Raw genomic sequence first — 24,248 nt, 5'->3', positions numbered from 1 at the left:
TGTGTGTTTCCTACTGGGATGAACTCACACCTTTCTCTCTTCCCGGCTGATAAAAAGACCAGGAGTCACTGGATAAAACACATCAGAAAAGATAATGTTTCCTATGGGCCTGGTCATAGCTACGTTAGCTAGCTAGTGTCGGTGACGTATTTTGTCTGAGACGACCGATGTAGTTCACTGAGCGGCTTCACACAAAACTAAATGATACTACGACAAACTGAGACTTTCTTGACGTGCAAAATCATCTTTTAAATTGACAAACATCATATGTGTGATAAATATTTGCGTCTCTCCATTGACTACCATTCATATTCCTTTCTGAAATAAGGTCCCATGATGGTCCACCGGAAGGGGTGAGACTCTTTGGCTCTCTATTTGTTAGTCCTGAACCAGCAACCCAAACCTGTGACACATACTGTATAGCAATGTGACAAAAATGCATGCAAGGTTGCAACCAACCAACCATGTGTCAAAAAGTTCTTCTCCGAGCCCTTCGTGTGCCATCCTGAGCCGGTACGGTGAACACACCGGTTCTACCAGCGTTGAGGAGGAACAGGAACATCCGTTATCACATCTTTTAGCTGTAGTCAAGTCAGGATAGTTCTTTATGTGCGGAGTAGCGGTGTAGTAACCATTCAAACTGTTAGTTCTGGCTGAATCTTAAAAAACTCATCTCAATTCCTCATTAAATGTTTTTAACATGAGACTAAAGAAGACACAATGGACAAACTAAGACAAGAGTTCAGATTCAGCCCACCAGTCTGGGTCCAGAGATAGAGCTTCTCTTTCTCCCCCCCCCCACAGCTCAGCTGGTGTTGATGGTGTTGTACGAGGACTGTGATCCCGGCTCCAGAGGCTTGCTGGCCTCTTTTCTGGTCTGGTCTTCGTGTCCGTTCTCTACGATGGGCTCCCTGTCTTCGTTCAGCTCGGACTCCTCGCAGTGCGGCAGCTGCAGGAAGGAGGTCAGGCCGTGCAGGTCGGCCATTTTGTGGAAGGAGCGCAGAAGGAGGAACATCATCATCAGGCCGAAGAACAGGTAGACTGGGGGGTGGGAGAGGAAGAGAGACAGAGGTCACGAGAGGTCATTCATTCAACAGAACAACGTGCAAAAGAGAGTCTTTACCTGAAGCTTCATTATTTCTGAAATATTGGATGCATCAGAAGGTTTGGGGGAAAAATGGCGAGGAGGAGAGACTCTCCTCAAACGGAATAAGACGGCACCGCCATCCCATAAATGTGGCGGGTGGATGTGATGGCAAACAACCTCAACCAGATAGATCTGACAACCTGGTCTTCTCTATTTTAGTATATAATAGGTCAAATGCCCGTTAATGTAGAGGATCTTTCCTCCTTTGACACTATTTTCTAAAACTAATTGATTTATGCACATTGATCAGCATCACTGTAAATGTGCCAGTGTTAGCCAAGAGGCTAATAAATAACTTGTTAAAATTGGCCATTAAAACAACAAACCAAACACACAACATTATAAAATTAGAGCAGGAGTGAGCAAAACAGCTGAACGGGATAAAAAGCTGAGAGGAGTGAGGCAGCATCATGCAAAGTAGGACATTTAGAAAGCAGGCAATTAATACAAAACAATGTTAAGCAGACAGTCGACACAGATAGTTAAAACATGAAAACATAAAATCACATTACAGAAGACATAACACAAGCAGACAATCTGCACAAGCAACACTATGTACTTACGTACATTCGTACAGTATGTGTGTTTTAGGGCTGTAATGATGCATCGATTTGGATCAATGCATCGGTTAAATTTTCAGCGATCCAACATCATTGATGCAAAGTGAAAACATTGATATATATCGTCATTTTTAAGATACGCCATTATTTTGAAATTCCCCTGGCATGTCATCTGTGTCAGCATTTCAGTATAAGCGCACCTCCTTCCTAAACTCTCAAACAGTGCTTATACATGAGAAATGAGGCACTTCTTAATGAACAACAGGAGGTCTGTTTTTATTCTTTTTATAAAAAAGAATAGATTGTTTTTCTTTTAAATGTCTGGAAGAGCCCAGTAATACAATTGTCAAATCTTTAGTTGTTTATTGAGAGTTGATATACAGTAAATGTAACCGATTGTGTTAAATAGGGATATGATATCGTCTCATGTTGATCACAGAACCCTGAATTGAATCAAAGTCGTATCATGGCAGACTTTGTGATATCAGAAAATATCGTATAGTTGTCCAAAGATTCAATATAATATTGTATAATGATGGAACTTGTGATTTACAGTGTAACAGTGTACAGTATGTGACAGCTGTATGGCTGGAGTTGAAAATTCAATAAAACATTTGAATTAAAAGGTCAAGGAGGCCCGTCCAGGTGACCCGTGAATTCACAAAGGAATACATGTGTTCATTTAATCTAAATGGGTCATGGTGCTGTTGGTACGTGGGGTATTTTCTGTACGTACTGCACAGAGCTGTCGTTTCAAGTCAGAGGAAACTCCCATGTTATCAGGTCAAACTCTAAATCTTTACAAGTTCACTGCCAGCTGTTTTGAACAGTCTGCTCCGTTCATGACTACGTAAACTCTGACAACGTGGCCAGTACATAGCCGAGGAATTAATGTCAAAGTCTGACGTACACCGGACCGCGGACACAGAAATCTATTTTAATAAATCCATTTAATCAAAAAGGAGGACAAAAGTGCCCTCCAGTGGGTGTGCAAAGGTGAAAACAGAATCTGCTTAACATTGGTTACTTCTGCTCTGATTCTTGAGTTTGCCTTAAAGACAAGCTGTGTGGTTTTCCTTCTGTCACATGTGTGCACTGAACTGCCCCACATAACCACAGTGTTCAGGTCCTGGACAATGTCTCTCACTATACGAGTAGGCCTCTTCTAGAAAAACAGTGTAGGATTACAGAGGCCTCCGCTCCACAACATTACAGTTACTGTGGGAGGTGTACAGTAAGTGGTGCAGGGGAAAACCCAGGGGAAATATATGAGCACCTCTGGTTTCTCTACCTACACGTTACAGGAAACCACATTTAAAAAAAACTTCCCACAACCTACCGGAACAGATACAGATAATATCTTCCTATTATCACTTTTAATGAACAACTGTACTTGAACCAAAACAGTTTGAACCTGCCAGCTTTTAATCTCATACTGCTCTTGTATTATTTTCCACCTGTGAAGGACTCATCATGGTGACTAACAGAACATAACGAGTTAAAGGACTTTGACTGTCCAAACTCCAAACTAACACCAAAATATTTGCTCTTCAGCAGCACTAGTAATGCTGTGCTGTCGTGGAAAAGCCTTGAAACAGCAGTTCTGAACTTTTCACGGTCAATAATATGTTGAGGGAGTCTCAAGTGCCTTAAACCTGCATTATCTCTAACAGCCAGCAGGGGGCGACTCCTCTGGTTGCTAAAACAAGTCTGATTGTATAGAAGTCTATGAGAAAATGAGCCTACTTCTCACTTGATTTATTACCTCAGTAAACATTGTAAACATGAGTTTATGGTCTCAATCACTAGTTTCAAGTCTTCTTCAATACAGCATGATGTTCATTTAGTAAATGATGGTCCCATTTAGAGTCAAATAGACCATAAAGCAGGGGATGCTTTAGGGCGGGGCTACCTTGTGATTGACAGGTGGCTACCACAGCGTTGTCTGGTCTGGGCTGAAAGTGTCTTATTCAGTGTCGCTACTTAGCTCCACCCTATCGTGTCACTTCTGGTTGCAAAAAAACAAGATGACGACGGCCAAAATGCCAAACTCGAGGCTTCAAAAAGGCAGTCCACAAACCAATTGGTGACATCACGTTGACTACGTCCACTTCTCATATACAGTCTGAGGTTTGGGGCCTTTGCATCGCATAACTTTAGAATCAGAATACATTTTTATTTTATGATGACCATGTTTAGATTATTATAGTTGGACAATAATAAAGTTTCATTGCTAAATAAGATTTGAAACCTCCACTGCCTCCTCTAAAACTAGAATTGTGGTTGTATGCCTCCGCCAACCAGTCAAGTTGCAGTGTACATCCATGTCTGTCCAAAATGTCATCACTTCATCATTTTATCCTGTTAAACATTTGAGCGAAATTGTCATAATTAGCATGAATTCTTGAGTTATGGACAAAAACGTATTTTCTGAGGTCACAGTGACCTTTGACCACCAAATTCTCCTTGAGTAGAAGTGGAAGTTTGTGCCAGATGTAATGAAATTCCCTCCAAGCATTCCTGAGATATTGCTTTCATGAGAATGGGACGGACGCAAGGTCACAGTGACCCTTGACCTTTGACCACCAAATTCTAATCAGGTCATCCTTGAGTCCAAGTGGACGTTTGTTCCAAATTTGAAGAAATTCCCTCCAGGCGCGTTCACGAGGGACGACCCCAAAACATGTTGCCACCGGCCACGGCAGCCGGGACAGAGTGATCAAAATGATGGCTGGTAATAAATTAATTGTGTGAAAATGTTAAAACACTTGGTAGAAGTTGGTCCTCATTTCCATTCACCACTACAGCAGGGAATGTGTTTTTACATCTGGTCAGTTTTAGCTCTACAGCCGGGGAAACAACAGCAGTTTGAGGAGACGTTACGTCAGGCCACATCTTGCAGTCGGTCCCAAATCCCCCTCAGAAACCTGCAGTGGGTTAATCTGACTCGACCTACATCATTATTATATAACACAGCCGCTGGGACCAAGAAACAACACGGCTGCTCCGTGTGAACCGCTGGGCCTCCAAACTGAAGTCAAGGGATTAGCCGAGGACAGCTCAGGAGGAAAAAACAGCAACTTCTAACGTGTCCACCTGGGTCCTTCTGACGATACAATCTAATATAAATCCCCCTAATTTAAGGCAGTATGGGGGAGAAAGTGTGTATCAGCAGAAAGATGCTTAATCAAACATGTTCATGTCCTAAATGGCCACAGAAACCAAATGTTCTTGTTTGTTAGTCTAATCGTTGCAGGGGAGTGTTGGTCTGATATTCACCGTAGAGCTCTCTGACTGACCACAGAGGAATAAAACAACAGCATGGCTACTTTAGGCCATAAAGGTCATTCCTCCCGATTCAATTACAGAGAAAACACCCGCACAGAAGCTGAATAACAAGAAATAACCTCCGTCATGTGACAGTGGAGTCTCAATCTAAAGAACAAAGAACCACTGGGATCCACTACAAGCTTTTATGAAGAAGCACATTTACAATTAACATCTGAATCACATCATTGTGAATGCACAGAAATGGTTTCCACACTAACGAATCATGTTTTCCTGCCCTCTGGTTCCAGGTTCTCCTATGACCAGATGTTCTGCTTTCTTTGTTATATATCGTTCTAAACTGAATCTCTTTAGGTATTGGATAATAAAAAAAAAGACATCTAAACACATCAACTTGGTCACTTTGGATATCTTTATACCATCTTATAGACCAATTTACATCCATGTTTGTCCAAAGTGTCATCACTTCATCATTTTATCCTGTTAGATATTTGTGTGACATTGTCATGATTAGCATATACACTCAACGGCCACTTTATTAGGCACACATGTTCAATTGCTTGTTAACACAAATAGCTAATCAGCCAATCACATGGCAGCAACTCAATGCATTTAGGCATCTAGACGTGGTGAAGACGACTTGCTGGAGTTCAAACCGAGCATCAGAATTAGGAAGAAAGGGGATTTAAGTGACTTTGAACGTGGCATGGTTGTTGGTGCTAGACGGGCTGGTCTGAGTATTTCAAAAACTGCTGATCTACTGGGATTTTCACGCACAACCATCTCTAGGGTTTACAGAGAATGGTCAGAAAAAGAGAAAATATCCAGAGAGCGGTAGTTGTGTGGACGGAAATGCCTTGCTGATGTCAGAGGTCAGAGGAGAATGGGCAGAGTGGTTCGAGATGATAGAAAGGCAACAGTAACTCAAATAACCACTCGTTACAACCAAGGTATGCAGAATACCATCTCTGAACGCAGAACACGTTGCACCTTGAAGCAGATGGGCTACAGCAGCAGAAGACCACCCGGTACTAGCACCGGCCACTTTATTAGGTACATCTTGTACCTAATAAAGTGGTGAGGGTATATTCTTGAGTTATGGCCAAAAATGTGTCAATCAAATTCTAATGAGTTCATTCCTTGAGCTCAACCAAGTGGATGTTTGTGCCAAACAAGGTGTTTCCGAGATATCACAAGAATGGGATGGATGTGAGGTCACAGTAACCTTTGACCACCAAAATCTAATCAGTTCATCCTTGAATCCAAGCGGACGTTTGTGCCAAATCTGAACAAAATTCAAGAAGGAAAACGAGAAAGACATGGATGGACGGACACCTCGAAAACATAACACCTGTGGCCACGGCCTTGCCGGCATGGAGGCATACAAATCTGCAGATTAATCGATAATGAAAATAATTGTTAGCTGCAGCCCTACAGTATCAGATATTTTGAGATATTTCAGTCCGACCCAAAGTGGTGAACTGACCAATTAATGTCACCGATAGAGCGACACATTACAGTCAGAGTGCTGTTGCATTGACTCTCTCCAGGTTTTAAAAAGCTTATTAAAAAACTAACTTCTATCAAAAGCCACTAATGCATCTGAGATCATTTCATCTCAGTTCCATGAAACTCTCTGCAAAGTCAGATGAACTTACAATGAGCGACACAGAAGAGAGTACTTCAATTTCCGGGCAGCTCACAGATGACTCGGAGAGAAGTGTAGTTTCAGAGGAACCCACTTCTCAACCTCTGACTCGCTACCGAGAAAAGAGAGGAGCAGTGAGAGGTGCTACTTCTCACATCAGAGGTGAGAATGAAGACTGTAGCACGGCCGCCGAGGTCAGCTTCTCCCCTCAGAGCAGCAAGACAAAACAATCATCCTGGAGATATGACTTTTAGAACCTTTCTGTTATATTCTCTCAAGAAATACTTTTTAAAAACAACTACAGTTCTTCCTCTGGCGTCCTTTCATGACCAGTCATCACCCCTCAAATGTCTCTCCTGTCATCATATCTATGAAGTCTTTGCTTTAAAGCATCTCCCCTGCTTTCCTTGCATAACAACAAAAAGCTGCCTCGTCTTCTTTCCTCTCTAAAGAGGAAGATGATGAGGAGGAGTTTGTGCAGCAGAGATCTGGTGTGATGTGTCACCTCTGGCTCGGTGCCTCTGCCGGGTCACACTGATATTCTGATGGACCGTCTACAGCTCTGCAGGCATGTAGCAGCTCTGTGTGACTCAATCTGAGTCATGTGACCCCTGTTAGTTTTCATTTTAACGTACCCACAGTGCAGCAGATTTTATATTCTTAGTCATCATTGAAGTGAAATAATAACAGAGTAGACATGAAAATATCACGGTGACCCTGTGTTTGTTGAAACCGGCTACTTTTAAATGATGTTTGGGCGTTTTAGAGTGTAGAAGCGCTGTTGGGTGGAGAAACACGAGTGTTCATTATAATGAGGATTATGAGATCTGATTCATATTGATGAACTATCTGAATGAATAATCATTCCTATAGGAGTAAGCAGAGGCTGCCAACATTTCCACCTCAGCCAGATGCAAACCAACTGCAACATTTAGTTTTTATTTTCATGAAGAAAAGATAATGTTACTTATTGCACCATAAAAGGTAACGTTTTATTGCTGATCTGTGAGTTATTTTGGATTACAGATTCAGTTTAGTTACAGGTTTGGTCTGATCAAAATCAGGTTAGCTGGGTGAAGATTTAAACTACCTAACTATTTAAAAGTTGCCCTGTTCTCTTCAAAATGCCTTGTGTGTATCGTCAAGGTCCAGCGTCGCCAGATGGGAAATGTTTTAACTATCGTACCAGAGGATTAAAATGATCATACAAATCTACCCACATCATTTTTTTTTTTAAATCAAGATGACATAGCTATGATGCATGGAAGGGGGCATGTGCCCATAAGTCCACCAGTCTGACAATTACTGTAATAGCCTACTATTACTAAATTAAATTACAAGACAGCACGACTGGAAGCAAAGTCACGTTCATCAACATCATAGCCTAGACCAAGCATGACTGGCTGGAAAGAGGTCACGTGAGAAGAGATGCGACAGTGCAAACTAGAACCAACTGCTGATTGTAAGCATCACAAAATGGTCAAATAATCGTACATTATGGGGCTTTTGATCGTACAAATGTGTTGAATACATTTCCTTCCTCATAAAACGGTGGCGAAGCTGCCATGCAAGGCTCGTCGACATGTGGACAGGAGGAGCCGAGGATCAAACAAACAACCTTACGATCAATAGACGACCAACAGAGTAGATCTGCTTTAACGGCTGATTATTCTACAGATCACCACGCAGCATCAGGCTACATGACCAAGATGATAGACAGACGTTGGGATGAAACCAAAGAGGAGGAGGGTATATTATTATCTCTGTATATTACATAAGATATCAGACCTCAACAGTTTGTTTACATGAAACACGTACATGTATTTTAATTCCTGACATCCGAGTCTGTACTGTATCATAACTGTGAAAGTTGTGAATGTGAGTAACGTCTGGCATTTGTCAGTATTTTTCAACATGTCCTTGGTAAATTTCATGTGTGAGTAATTCATTTGCATGTGAAGCCAATTTGTTTGCTCAGTAATCACGATATGCACGTCAGTGTGTCCCGGATCACGATGAGACAACACCTTCTTATCAAACATGTACTGTGACCAAGCCTTAAACAGGAGGAAGTGTGTGAGGCTGGCACTGTGACTGTAGAAACATTCAGATTAAACTCTGAATGAATTAAACATCAGAAGCAAACAAAACAAAACAAGTAATGAAACTGAAGCAGAAAAGCAGTGTTTGCCTTAAAAATTACACTCGTATAATCAGAAAACTGGCTGCACTTTTTGGAAACAAGTTTAAAATACATAACTAGAATTACCACCTTGCGGTTGTACGCCTCCGTCAACCAGTCAAGTTACAGTTTACATCCATGTCTGTCCAAAATGTCATCCCTTCCTCATTTTATCCCATTAGACATTTATGTGAAATTGTCATAATTAGCATTGAATTCTTGAGCTATGGCCCAAATGACCTTGACCCCCAAAATCTAATCAGATCATCCTGGAGTCCAAGTGGATGTTTGTGCCAAATTTGAAGAAATTCACTCAAGGTGTTCCTGAAATATCACGAGAATGGGACGGACGTGAGGTCACAGTGACCTTTGACCACCAAAATCTTATCAGTCCATCCTTCAGTCCAGGTGGACGTTTTTACCAAATTTTAAGATATTCCCTCCAGGCGTTCCTGAGATATCGCGTTCACGACAATGGTCAATGTATGGACGGGCAATCCGAAAACATAATACCTCCCTCCGGCTACAGCGGTCGCCGGTGCAGAGGAATAAAAAGACACACGAGATACAAGAAGCCTGAACTAATTAAAAAATATATTACACCTCGCAAAGTGAAATCTTGAACATGCGTTTAAATTGAAGCGTTATTGATGAGACAGAGCTGTCAGTCAACGTCTGTTATGACCGTTGTCGTCAGTACCGCATTGCATTGTGGGACAGCGTTTGCATACTGTAATATTTCACTGGAAATAGTATGCAATTTGCGTTGTTGTAATGTTTTAGCTTAGCAAGTTAGAGTAAAGTTTCAGATGCAACCTTTGTGTTCAGCTAAACTTTAAAAGGACAAATGGACGTTCTGGACGTTCTTACTGTACTTAGTCATAACAGGTATAGTTTGGTCGACCGGATTAATGCATTTCTGACCTACGAGGGACGTAACAACAACTGCACTCACCCATGACGGAGACCTGGTACAGCGGCCTGAACTTCTGCCCGGGCTGCGTCCCCGGAACGAAGTCTCCCAGTCCGATGGTGCACAGCGAGATGAAAGAGAAGTAGATGCCGTCCAAGAACGACCAGGAGAGCTCCAAAGCGCTGAACACGGCCGCCGGCACCACGAAGAAGCACACCACCACCACGACCAGCAGCAACACGAAGTGGAGGACGGTGGCCGACTGAGGCTTCATGCCCGAACGCTGCAGGAGGCCGACGGGAGCGAAGACCAGAGGGTACATGAGCCTCTGGACGCAGGCGGTGAGCACCAGCATGGTGAAGGGGACTCCTATCAGGGCGTAGAGGATGGAGAAACCTTTCCCAGTGTCAGACAGAGGAGTGGTGTGACCATAACCTGGAGACAGAGGAGGAGGAAGAGGGGAGGCACAAGAGAAAAGACAAAGAGGAAGACTGTTAAAGTGGTGACACAAAGTGAAATCTATTTCCTGCATTTGTATTAATTATTATTATTATTATTATATCTTCCTGACAGACAGCTCTCATCCTTTATTTCCTCAATTTGAGTCCCTGAGAGTTGCTTGATGGTGGCGTTGGCAACCAAAAATATGTGCAATCAGCATTTTAAACTCAAAAACAATTGCTAAACAATATCTCGTGTTATGTATTAATATCTTAAGTATTTTATTTTTTACTTCTGTACTGTAGTGTATTTTATACTTAGTCTCAGTGTTTCTTTTTTACCATATTTGTTCTATATGTTTTGCTTTCATTCTTTTATGTTTTACAGATTTCCACTCTGGTGGACAATAAAGTTGGATTCTATTCAACTGTATATCAATATCACTTCCTTTAAACACATTTAATCAAACTACATCCTGTCTACACCTCTGTGTACATGTATTACTTCTCATCATGCATATACATACTACATCCTCTTTACATTCAGTTTTCCCATCTGACATACCGTCTTCAACAGTATTCAACAGCTCTACATTTAACTGCACTATTTTAGGCCTTATAGTATCATTTTACTTTTACTTGTGTGATTTCCCCTTTTATATATACATATTTGGTGAGCATTGTTGAAGGAACCTGAGATCGAAAGATTTTCAGTGCCAATGACTGCTTAGCTGGAATTGACGAATGAAAAATAAAGAACCTTGAACCTTGAAATTAATATCCATCCACCTCCAATATCCACCAAATTTCAGAGACCTACGTCTCAAAACATTGGCTAGATACCATGAGCGGTACATGATAATATACGTTTTGTCCTTTAAGCTTCATACTGTGTTCTCTCAGTGACAGCTGCAGACAACATGATGACTGCACAGTAAGAGGACTTACTTTAGGTGAAACATTTCCTCAAAATGTTTCACCTATTCATCATAAAAATGAGTCAACAGATTGCTCCAGAACCAGTAATAGAGTCTCAGGTAAAGCTACTGGACCTGTAAGACTAGTGGTTAACAGTGCTGGCACTTGAAGTTGGGCTGCAGCCAACTTTCCAGTTCAAAAGCACCGAAGAACAGCAGCTGTATCCAGGAACTAATGCTGGGAGGAAGAACATAAAACCCAGAGTCACCACACAAACAGCTCACTGAGTATCTGTGCAACCTGCCTACAGGGAGACATCCTCTACCAGGCAGCGCTGAAACTATTTCCTCTACCAGGCAGCGCTGAAACTACCGAAACAGAAATGAGCCTCTGACTGTGCCAGAACTCAACTCAGTCTCCTCAGTCACATAAAAGAAAAGTGATTTACAGTAACGACCACAATACAGCCGCAGTAAAGAAACAATACAAAAAAGCACAATCAACTCCCACACATTAAACTGCCACGTTGATCCATACAGTGCTGAACAGAGTCAGCTCATGAGAACAGAAAGAGAGTCAAGTCAGGGCAGCTACAGCTAGTGTTTACACAAGAAGATCATATAATATTATTTGATGTGCAAATTATCTAACTGCAGTGCGGTTAAAGGAATGGCTGCTTTAAGCTGGCGGCCTTCCGCCCATCGGTTACTGCATAAGATCATAAACTAGGCTGCTACATAAAAGGCTGAAAACAGCTGCAATTGCACAAAATTATAGACAATAGAAGAGCGGCAGAAATAAAACACAGCTGTACTTTTGTGCTGAGCATGCCTACCTGATTTTGTCTTAAAGCAGATGTTTCTAACATTATCCGTAGCAGAAAATTACAGCCAGCGACTACAACCAGTCGACTAAACGATTAGTCGATCGACGGAAAAATAACTATTTTGATAATCGATCAATCGTTAAAGTAATTTTTCATGCAAAATTGGCAGAAAATGCTGTTTTCACTCTCTCAAATATGGCGATTTCCTGCTTTTCTCTGAGTAATACCATTAATTATTAAATATTCAACTGAATATCTTTGGGTTTTGGACAGACAAAGAAAGACATCACCTTGGTCTTTGAGAAACACAGAGGACATTTGGACATTTTTCTGACATTTCATAGACCAAAAGATTAATTGATTAATCTAGAAAATAATCAGCAGATTAATCGTTAATGAAACTAATCATATTAGTGCAGCCCTAGTTGTACGATATGTATTTGTATGCATTGTAACCATGCCAAATGGATTTTTTTTAGGGCTGTCAAAGTTAACACGATAATAGCGCGTCAACGCAAATTGGTTTTAACACCACTAATTTCTTTAACGCAATCAATATTTTGGAGGTTGTAGCGCGCTCCGTTTTAAAGCTAGAGCGAAGAGCCTGCTATCATATGATCCATCCAACCACGTCATACCAGCTTGACGCGAAGGAGGCTAAATAACGCTCTGAACTTAGGCTACATTTTGGCAAGGAAAAACTGGCATGGCTATTTTCAAAGGGGTTCCCTTGACCTCTGACCTCCAGATATGTGAATGTAAATGGGTTCTATGGGTACCCACGAGTCTCCCCTTTACAGACATGCACACTTTATGATAATCACATGCAGTTTGGGGCAAGTCATAGTCAAGTCAGCACACTGACACACTGACAGCTGTTGTTACCTGTTGGGCTGCAGTTTGCCATGTTATGATTTGAGCATATGTTTTATGCTAAATGCAGTACCTGTGAGGGTTTCTGGACAATATCTGTCATTGTTTTGTGTTGTTAATTAATTTCCAATAATAAATATACACATACATTTGCATAAAGTAAACATATTTGCCCACTCCCATGTTGATAAGAGTATTAGATACCTGACAAATCTCCCTTTAAGGTACATTTTGTGCAGATAAAAATGTGCAATTAATCAGTATTAACTTTGGACAATCATACGATTAATCGCGATTTAATATTTGAATCGACTGACAGTCCTAGTATTTTTCAATTGTTTAACAGAATGAAGAGATGCTGGATATACCGTAAAAAGGATAAATAACGTCACTCTAGGTAAGAACTTTAAGACTTTAAACAATATAATGAATCTCTGGTAATCACTGTCTAGATTTGGGTGATGTGTTTGAATGGCGCTGCCTGACGGTCATTCGAGCCGGAGAAGAGAAGGCGAGATGCGATCAGTACAAAGCTTTCTTTGTCAAAGTCAGCCGGCAGGTTACTATCCATCATCCAGAAACACTCAGGGGCACAGACAAACACAAACACGGCTAGCTGGAGGTAACTCTGAAATCACATGACTTGTGTTTGACCACAGAAAACATGGGATGGGTGAAGAGAATTGTGCTGAAATATTATTGTTGACAACGACTGAGCAGCCATCTGTGGTATGAACCTGATCACACCGCTGCTGTGGACCTTGACACTCATGTCTGGAGAGATAGCACAGTCTCTCTTCTGTACAGGGAATGAAATCATGATTTAAAAACATACTGATATACAATATATATCAGCCTGAGACTTCACATCTGTCCCAACATCAAATACATGACGTCACTTACTACAGGTACTATTTTAAAGTGTGACTTTTAGGGGTTTAACAGACTGCAGAATTGAGTGCGAGTCGTCCGCCAAAACAAGCACACATTCAGCTCAACTACAGCTAAACTGGATGTACAATGAAGTTACTGTGAAGTTTGTTCAACACAGACATTCAGAGGAACGCCACATAAAGATGCTCTGTGCTGTCAGTTCACTTCTCTCATTCGTTTTTTGATTTGATTCCAGTTTATGATTTCACTAATTTCCAGGAAAAGTTTGTTTTGTGATATCATTTCTATTCTCATTATAAACATTCAAGACAAAATTAACATTTTATTCTCATTTTCTTGTCGGCTGCGTTCCAACTCTATCTCAAATACTATTTCAGCTCCACTTAGAGAATATAATGACACATGATTGCATGGAAGTTTCTATCTGGAGGCTAATTCATTTAGAGACACGTAATCTGTTTAGACACAGATTAGACACACAAAGTAAATCACACTTTTCTCGACATGTGTGGTGATGGGATTTTCTACTGATCTATTAAACTGTGGAGAAAATATTCCCCGTATGTCTTTAAAATGACTCAATGACGGCTTCTCTTAAAGGTTTTTGACCACTAGTTGAACTATGGGGCAATGGTTTTGAGCATTTGAGTGCATTAATGCATAAGGACAAAGAAAAAGAAGACTCCTAGCTAGCAAACATGGATGTAAACAATGCAAGCTTCAAAATATTCAAAAATAAAACCAGCTTATCAAAAGTTTCATTAGGAAGAAAATTCATTAAACATGTTTGTTGGACCTCAATTACACACAATCTTTACACTGAATGTTTGCATCTCTTTGTAGTCATTTTGCATCTTATTGTAGTTGTTTTGTGTCTATTTGTAGTCATTCTGCGTCTCTTTGTACTTGTTTTGTGTCTCTTTGTAGTCATTCTGCGTCTCTTTGTAGTTGTTTTGTGTCTCTTTGTAGTCATTCTGCGTCTCTTTGTAGTTGTTTTGTGTCTCTTTGTAGTCATTCTGCATCTCTCTGTAGTTGTTTTGTGTCTCTGTAGTCATTCTGTGTCACTTTGTAGTTGTTTTGTGTCTCTTTGTAGTCATTCTGTGTCACTTTGTAGTTGTTTTGTGTCTCTTTGTAGTCATTCTGTGTCACTTTGTAGTTCTTTTGTGTCTCTTTTGTAGTCATTCTGCGTCTCTCTATAGTTATTTTGTGTCTCTTTGTAGTCATTCTGCGTCTCTCTGTAGTTGTTTTGTGTCTCTTTGTAGTCATGCTGTGTCACTTTGTAGTTGTTTTGTGTCTCTTTGTAGTCATTCTGTCACTTTGTAGTTGTTTTGTGTCTCTTTGTAGTCATTCTGCGTCTCTCTGTAGTTGTGTCTCTTTGTAGTCATTTTGTATGACTTTGTAGTCATTCTGCATATCTTTTTATTTGTTATGTGTCTCTTTGTAGTCGTTTTGCAGCTCTTTGTAGTCGTTCTGTCACTTTAGAGTCATTCTGTGTTTCTTTGTAGTCGTTATATGTCTCTTTTTAGTCATTTTGTATCTCTTTGTAGTCGTTTTGTGCGTCCTTGTGATTGTTTTGTGTGTCTCTCTATAGTCATTTTGGGTCCAACCTGTGAGACGATCAGACAGGTTGTAGACAAACTCACACTTTCACCAAACAATTAAACAGGCAAACGTTAAAATAACTTCCCCAATCTGTCCATATAAACTTCCACAATCTGATTTTGCAGAACTTTATGGTTCCACCATAACGTATCATACTGTAGTGGTGCACACAGAGTTCATAATATACAATGAAGAATTATAACATGACATTTTGTGTTGGTTCCCTTCTGGTTTTACCTCCAGACAAAAGGTTTAGACAATAAACTGTTGGTTTGTTTACAGCCTGCTTGATCATCTGACTGCTTGTGTTCTTTCTCTTGACAACTAAACTATATTAATAGAGGATGTGTTGTGTAAGAAGGAAGTGTAATGTAAGGAAAGCACATGCAGTATTGTGAAATTAATTCATGCAACACAAAGAGCAAACAAACGTCTCCTGATCACAAAGGTCATTTCTGTTCTGCTTCATGCATGAGTTTGCATGTCCCCATGTGAGTGTCAGCATGCCTGTGAATGTGACTGTGGGTCTCTCCATAGTAGTTTGCTTAAATATCACAGAAAGCCTCGAGGAGTGTCTCTGAGCGATGCTACTACCATGATGATGCTGCAGTATTTTGGTACCGAGTCCAGGTAGCGTTGACACTGTCAGTGCCTGTCAACACTTCATAAGCATATTGCACACATCTCCTCAGTCACTTCCACACAGGGATAGCCAAAGCCCAGGTATCGCTATCGGCATCGGGGCTGACAAAGTTGGATCGTTGCATCCCAACTCTAAACCGTCAGCAAGAAAGTAAGCTGTCATATACAGAGTGAAGGATGTGAGATGGATCATTTACTATGTTCTGATCTCTCCTCCCTATGACCTTCCCAGCAGTCTGCACAGGACGAATGAGTTTAGACTTTAACTGTACTGACAGGCTACCGTACCATGCTTGAATAACTGACTGATGCTGCTTTGATGAGATCTTGTACAGCATGTCATTTTTTCCCCACGTCTAAAGCTCAACAAACAAACTGATTACTGATTAAAATGATGTGGTTGTGCAGGTGTGTGAATAGTTCAGGGACACCGCAACGTTACTGCTTTAGATGACCTGACTGGTGCCACAGAAACCTCTGTGATGCACGACAGCCAGCCTTACTTCCTGTAACATGCAGGTCAGGCGTCTATATATACTGTACACTGTACGGTGGGTGTTCAGACCACCGTACGGTGGGTGTTCAGACCACTGTACCGTGGGTGTTCAGACCACCGTACGGTGGGTGTTCAGACCACTGTGTGAATCAAATTTAAACTTGCCCCTTAAGCCCTTGAGATGCATTGACTCATTTTCGAGAGTTCCCAAACAAACACTCACAAAACAAACAGTGCAAGACACATGTTATTTAACAACGACAAAACAAACAGCATATAACCAAACAAATAGAGTAAATAACTAAAGGAAAAAATACTACTAATAAAATAATAATAATAAGATAGAAAAGAAAGAGAGTACAACCCTAGACTAGACAATCAAATGAACAATGATCAGTGTCACATGAACTATAACTGAATCAGCCCATTTATCTGCCCTCTGCCTTAGAAATTCCACAATAAAAGTCCCATGAAGCCCCTGACTGAACGTTTCCTGTTTCCACATTTGAATGAACAGGAAATTATGTCCTTAATTATGAGCTTCAGAGGAAACCCATTTCCCCCTGAGGGGATTTCTGAGATGTCTGTTAGTGTTTTGACCTTTAAGCTGAAAGTCACCCAGCTGCAGCACATCTCTGACACGTGGCAACAAATAACACCTTAAACTTATTACCACTATTGGACTTTTGTGGTGTTTTATAAAAAAATAAATAAAAGTCAGTATGTTGGACATGGGGTGTTTTGTTTTTTTTCATCATATTCTACTTTTTCATGAGTCTGCGTCATGTTTGCGTCACGTTATTTTCCTCGTACTGTCTGTCTGAATATACCTGTATTCACCCTCTCTGTCTGAAACGCTCCGTTTTAGTGCATTTCAACGGAATTGCAATGGAATTGCGTTGCTAGGCAACAGTTTGGGTCCATGTTTACTTCCTGTCAGCTGATGTTATTTACATACACTGCAACAGGAAATAAACTGGGACACATTTAGAATGTTTACGTTTAAAACCGTGTAATGGGTCTAAATATTGTATATTTGTGACATCACAAATGGACAGTCATCCTAACCACTTGTTTCAAACGCACAATTTCTGAATACAGGCTGCTGTGTGTATTTCTCCGTATATTGAGCGTTTTGATAGTTTAACAGTATTTATATATCACTCAAAGGGACAGTTTGTAACTTTTAAGCGTATAAATGTACCGGGTCGGGATCCCATGCACGCTCGCATATGCTTGCTCGCGTGTGGCCTGACTCTCTGCTCCTCTGCCTGCTTGCCTTCACTCACATACCGCGCGCGTTCTCGCTGTCTCGCTCCACCTCTACACGTGCATGCGCGCACACTCCACACTGCAGAAGACTTCGTAGCTCTGAGAATATGTAGTGAATGCACAGTGGACGTTTGTGCAGAAATAACTGCTGCTGCTCCTCCAGACCAACAGACGCTTTCCGTGTCTTGTGAAGTGACGGGGCTCCGCAGCGAGAAATGTTATCATCTCCGACCGGGTGCCGGTGTCTTCCTGCGGGCGCAGTCGGGAGGCGATAACGTTTCTCTTCCTGCTTCAGCCCCGGCACCGACCCGCTTTAAGCCAACACTAGGATCAGCAGTGATTCATGGAGAGACCTTCGTCTGGTCAGCTAACATTACTGCCAAGCAGGTGAAATTGTGGTTTTAGCTGACGTGTGTCACCTCACTGTTTTGAGCGATGTTCATTCATGTCTATGTAGAGCGAGAAAGCGCGAGCCCGACGCTGACTTTCGTTGACTTAACGGCCACAGGTGTCGCTGTTAACAAGCATTTCTGAAAGTTACAAACAGTCCCTTTAAAACCTGCTTTATAATGTAAAAGACCTGAAAAATTCACTTTTTACTTTAATACTGCACCTTTAAAAACTTTTTCTTCCTTTTCATAAAAGAGTGTGAACTCACCCACAGTGGTGACCAGAGTGTTGGCGAAGAACATGGAGGATGCCAGGTCCCAGTTGGAGGTAGTGGAGGAGTTCCTGAGGACGGAGACTCCGTACTTGTTGGCAGACAGGACTTGGAGCAGAAAGTGCTCCAGCGACGAGGCGTTGACGCAGCTCTGGTTCAGAAAGTCCTGCTTCAGGGTTTCCATGTCATGTCGCAGTTTGTCCTCCACCGGCCGCTCGATGCTGGAGAACACCAGAGCTCCGAACAACAGGTAGATGACATAAAACAGGATGAAGCCTGTGAGCAGCAGCCACGACCTGCCTGCAGAATCCATGTCTCTGCTTTCACTAGTCTGACATGAGTGGAGCTGTTTCCTGCCTGCTCTCTCTCTGTGCTGTGTGGACTAGTTTTAGGGGCTGTCCTAATTGAACTTGAACCCCTCCTGTTGAGTCATCCTCCTCCCACAGAACAACCAGCAGGGTGTGTTCAGCTCACAGTCCTGGAAAGTGCATCCTGGATCCTGGATAAAAGTCTCCACAAGTTTATTCAAGTCTGTCACTCAGGATTACAGGACTGTATCTGTGTTTTTTCAATTATAAATAAATCCAAACAAAACTTTAGTAAAGTTTAAGTTGTTTGACAGAACTTTTTTTTTGTTTGTTTTTTTTCGAAATATGTTTTATTGATTTTCAAAGATTTTATCCAACAAAAAGAATAGATGCAAAACATGTATAAATCAAACAAAATAGATATCATTCATCAGATCTGTTTACAAAGTTAAGTCCAAATTCCCTTCCCTATCCCCCTCCCTACCCTCCCTACCCTCCCACCCATCCATCCATCCACCCATCCATCCATCCACCCATCCATAGGGTCACAGGTTACAGAATACATTTAGTTGCATGAAGGAAAGATATAAAATAAACAAAAGACAGGGGGGAAAAATAATTAGCAAAATAACTTAAAGAGAGAAAAAGAAAATAAATAAATGAAAAAGTAAATAAATAAATAAAAATAAGATAAAGAGAGAAAAATAAAATAAATAAATGAAAAAGTAAATAAATAAATAAAAATAAGATAGAGAGAAAAATAAAATAAATAAATGAAAAAGTAAATAAATAAATAAAAATAAGATAAAGAGAGAAAAATAAATGAAAAAGTAAATAAATAAATAAAAATAAGATAAAGAGAGAAAAAGAAAAATAAATTAATGAAAAAGTAAATAAATAAATAAAAATAAGATAAAGAGAGAAAAAGTAAATAAATAAATAAAAATAAGATAAAGAGAGAAAAAAGAAGGGGGGGGGGTACTGCTCACTACTTTAATATGACATTCATGTTTTCCACTCTACTCTTCGTCAAGGGGTTCCCGCAGAGAGTCATAAAAATCCAAAAAGGGCCTCGATATCTTAGCAAAGGTTTGAGGGGAACCTTTCAGCGTGTATTTAATTTTTTTTCTAGTTTTAAGAAATACATAACCTCTTTGACCCAGTGAGAAAAGGATGGAGGAGTGCGTTGTTTCCATTCCATCAAACGTCTCACAAGGAGTGTAGTAAAACCAACGACCACACAGGCCGTACGTTTGACACAACTTTAACTGTTTTAAAGACATTTTATATAATGAAATGAAAAATAATCCTTCTGCTGCTCCATAAAGAAGATTTCTTTCACGCATATTTCCCCAAATTATAATAAAAGTTTATTATTAGGTTACTTGACCAAAATATGAATCTTATTTTACATTATTTTCATATTTCAATTAAGCTATTATTTTCTCGGCCTCATCCAAAAAAAAGGAAGGAGATGTGTCACTTCCGGCTGCCATCTGAGTTGCAGATGGTATAGATCGATTAATCGATTAGTTGTCAACTATTAAACTAATCACCAACTATTTTGAAAATCGATTTATCTGTTTGAGTCATTTAAAAAAAAAAAAAAAAAGTCTAAATTCTCTGATTCCAGCTTCTTAAATGTTTATATATTCTGGTTTCTTTACTCCTCTATGACAGTAAACTGAATATCTTTGAGTTGTGGACAAAACAAGACATTTGAGGACGTCCTCTTGGGCTTTGGGAAACACTGATCGTCATTTTTCTGACATTTTATAGACCAAACAACTAATCGATTAATCGAGAAAATAATCAACAATGAAAACAATCGTTAGTTGCAGCCCTAGATTGGTATATATACTCTATGTGTGTGGGAAGTTAGTCCATATGTATCTTTATGATGTAATAGCCCTCGCAGGATTTTTAGGTTTTCTCCTCCATGTTTTCGGATCCAGATGTGGCCCACACCCTTTCTGTGATGTGGTCCTCGTCTGGCTCCGTCATGGCCCATTTCTAGTGGCCACCCCTCATTATGCACGGCATCTGTGGGCAGATGTGGGCTGCAGTCAGACACTGTCTGTGTTCCTTGTACTGTAAATCCCCTGTCTGTATATCCTGAACACGACTACAGTGTCTGCCAGAGTTTCTTCTCTCACTGAGCCTCAAACTGACCTTAAAGGACCCGGGTCTCTCTGGGTCAGTGGAGACTTCACATGATGTCCACGATGGCCTAAATAATTTTCCACGGCTTTTCCACGAGCTCCTGCAAAATTTGGTATGAAAATGGCAAAATTTATGGATGTTAAGTACACTGCTCCAGTATGAATATGTTTATATGGGCCAGGCTTTCACACCAGCTGAGCAGCATCAGTTGGAGTTGCTAGAGGAAGGTCCTGGGCAGGGTGAACATATTTGTAGTAAACTGAAAGTAAATAAAAAACTATATCTTTTAAGGAAAACTAAAACGTAACTGAAGTTATTAAAAAACTAATAAAAAATAAAGTAAAAATAACTTAAATTAATTTCTTTTTTAGTTTTTAGCTAGAATATATCACTACTGAAAAAAGGAGACAGCATGAATTTCCATCAACTCTCGTGACGTTGAACCGCAGAAATTGAACGGACTTGACCTTCCAGGAGAGGGCGCTATGCCGCAATCGCTTCACATCGGAAACTAATCTTAAAACTAGCAAATGCACTCTGAAAACAAACTAAAACTAAACTAAAATCAAATCGAAAAGTTAAAAATAAAATAAAATAACAACTAATTGAAAATTCAAAACTATCAATAACCTTGAGTCCTGGGTTTGGATCTCTGTCCTGGTTCACGGGTTTCCTCCAAATATGAAAATCAAGCATATAGTGTAATGTAGAATATAATACTCATCTTGAGCAAGGCACTTTCCTCAGAGCTGGAGCTGGTTGCTGCACACTGAATATTTTGGATTAGCTACATGCAGTGAATGTATTTCCAGGAAATTTTTAGACATTTTGGGAAATACTTTTGCTTTCTTGCCAAGAGTTAGATGAGAAAATTGATACCACTCTCATGTTTGTTTGGTAGATATGAAGCTACAGCTAACAGCTGGTTACCATAACGACTAGAAACAGGAGGAAACAGCTGGCCTAGCACCGTCCAAACTAAATCCACCTATCAGCACCTCTAAAGCTCACTCATTAAAACATTATATCTCTCTTGTTTAATCTGTACAAAAAGTGTAAAAACAACATGTTGTGGTTACAGAAGGGTCATGTGTCAGACTATTTCTTTTCTGGGAGCAGTGAGTTAATGAACTCTTGTTGTTGCCAGTGGAAACCTCAAGACCTCTATAACCCTAACAGAGTGGTATTGATCTCCTCATCCAACTCTCAGCAACAAAAATGCATAAGCTTGAATTATTCCTTTAAGTCAATTCTTCCAAGCTGAGACAACCATGGTGACATCATCAGGGCTATTTTTTCTCAGACTTTAGAAAAAGCCACAGCAGACATTATACAACTGTTTTTACAAGCTCAGCAGCGCTGCTCATGATGAGTAAACCGAACGTCGTGAGGGACTTTCAAGTTTTACATTCTAGATAAGATTTAAAGAGATGTTTTCTTGGGCTCAGCATCACTGCATTACAGGACATCTCCATCTCCAGACATACTTCAGCACAATCATTCAGCCAATGTTCATACCTACAACAATAAAAACCATAACAAAGCACAACAGTATTACACAATGCAGCAGAATATTGCATGTTTAACAGTAAAGGTATTGCACATGTAAACCTTACTTTAAATTACTCTGTGACCATGTAAAGTTCAGCAAGAAAATGCATAAGCTTGACCTATTCCTTTAAGTCGATGAAAGCTAAATTCCAGTTCACAGGAAGATCAGATGAACCTGACCAGAGGTTGCTAGGCACAATAAAACCCCCTCAGCATGCTTGCTCTGTTGGTTTCTCCTGGAAGTAATGGCTGTCTTGTTTGTGGTGTTTGTGTAAAAAGGGCCGGCTGACTCGTACAGTGTAAAGTGAGGCCAGGGCGGTCTGCTGCCCACAGGCCTGTTTTCTACCACGCAGTACAAAGCTCTGTTATCACGGTGCAGCAGGCCGGAAGCTGCTCTGACTCAGCAAATAAAGTGCTTAACTCTCTCTGGACCACAGAGCTGCTTCACTCATCTCACCGCTGAGACACATTGGCTTTTTATTTAAAAGTAAACCAGTCTTCAGCCTTTCATATAGTGGGATTTCCTCAGCAGACAAACTGCTTAATCTGCAACTGATTTTTTTATTTATTTACAGAAATGCTAAGCTTGGTACTGTGTGTATATATAGATATATATATCTATATATAAACAATCAGCTTTTTCCAACGATATGTAAAGATATCATAAACTTATTGGTCTTACTATCAAGTTCAATACATACCTTCTCGTTGTCTCATTGCACTGAATTAATACATGTAAACACACGTTACATGGCTCAGAGAGTTGGCGAGTGATCAAAAGTGATATGAGGAGAGTGGAAGTTTTTCACAATGGATGCCTCCAAAGAATATGCCAGATCTTTTGGCCAAACAAAATCTCCAACCACCAACTGTACAAAAAAAACGGTAGCCGTAGCATCATCAAGGAAATTACACACAGACGTCTGAGATGGCTAGACCATGTGCTGAGAATGGAGCAGGACCGGATCCCGAGAGTCGCCTTAAGATGGACACCACCAGGCAAAAGAAAACCCGGGACGCCCAAATCCACCTGGCGCAGAACTGTGACACAGGAGCTGGACAAGATGAACCTGTCATGGGGAGAGGCCCAACATGCTGCCAAGGACCGAATACAATGGAGAGAGCTCATTGAAGCCTTATGTCCCATAGGGGATGAAGAGGAATGATGATGAAACACACGTTACATAACATGTTTTGATGAACAAGGTCGAGTTAAAGATGTCACAATGTGCTATTTTATCTGTTTGTTTGCCTCTGTGTATTGATAGTCAGGGGGAGACGGTGCTGGTTTGCCTACGAGCTAAAAGTTTAGACTTGTGACCTGGAAGTTTCAACCAGCTCAGCAGCTACTTTCAACTTTATACAAAATGTTGTTTTTGAACCACTCCACTTCTTCGACATTAGGTGCCTCCTATATACATTTTGCAGTAGCACCATCAAATAAGAGTAATCCTGCAAAATGTGTATGATGAATGTTAAATGCCCATAACTCTTTGCTCACGAGTCTGACTCTAAATTTTGCACAAACCATCCGTATACACAGTCTGAATGCACCTGGACAGAATTGACGTATTCTCTAAAATCAGCATGGTTTTATATCACTGTGTGTTTTGATGCAACAATTTCTTGCCGTTTTCTACTACAAAACTGAAATCAGCACATTAAGAGAAATATTCTGCCCTGGCCGAAGGATTTTCACTCCAGAGTGTGGCAGTAGGATTAACATGAAACACCATTTTCACATTCATCACATGAAAAAGTTGGCTGACTTTCAAGTTAAGAAGAGAAAACACCACTGGATAATGCTAGGTTCAGATTTCAGTCTACAAAAATCTATCTAAATACTAGGGCTGTCAATCGATTG

At 40.5% G+C, this 24,248-nt stretch overlaps 1 protein-coding gene and 1 long non-coding RNA gene across 2 annotated transcripts; both read right to left on the bottom strand.

Moving 5' to 3' along the window:
• Positions 1 to 678: 678 nt before the first annotated feature.
• Positions 679 to 18,918, bottom strand: kcnk6 (potassium channel, subfamily K, member 6). The gene is made up of 3 exons (XM_037775432.1): positions 18,360 to 18,918; positions 9,781 to 10,173; positions 679 to 1,041 (listed from the first exon to the last, which is right to left on the bottom strand). Exons 1-3 carry the CDS (start codon positions 18,673 to 18,675, stop codon positions 806 to 808), a joined length of 945 nt encoding a protein of 314 aa, XP_037631360.1. The 5' UTR covers positions 18,676 to 18,918; the 3' UTR covers positions 679 to 805.
• Positions 18,919 to 20,412: 1,494 nt separating this feature from the next.
• LOC119491816 lies at positions 20,413 to 23,554 on the bottom strand. The gene is made up of 3 exons (XR_005207662.1): positions 23,086 to 23,554; positions 20,843 to 20,933; positions 20,413 to 20,713 (listed from the first exon to the last, which is right to left on the bottom strand). It is a non-coding gene; the product is annotated as an uncharacterized LOC119491816 (long non-coding RNA).
• Positions 23,555 to 24,248: the final 694 nt, after the last annotated feature.

This window comes from Sebastes umbrosus, chromosome 7, assembly GCF_015220745.1.
Source record: "Sebastes umbrosus isolate fSebUmb1 chromosome 7, fSebUmb1.pri, whole genome shotgun sequence".
In the NCBI taxonomy this organism is placed as follows: Eukaryota; Metazoa; Chordata; class Actinopteri; order Perciformes; family Sebastidae; genus Sebastes; species Sebastes umbrosus.
This window is presented reverse-complemented; position numbering and strand designations above follow the sequence as displayed.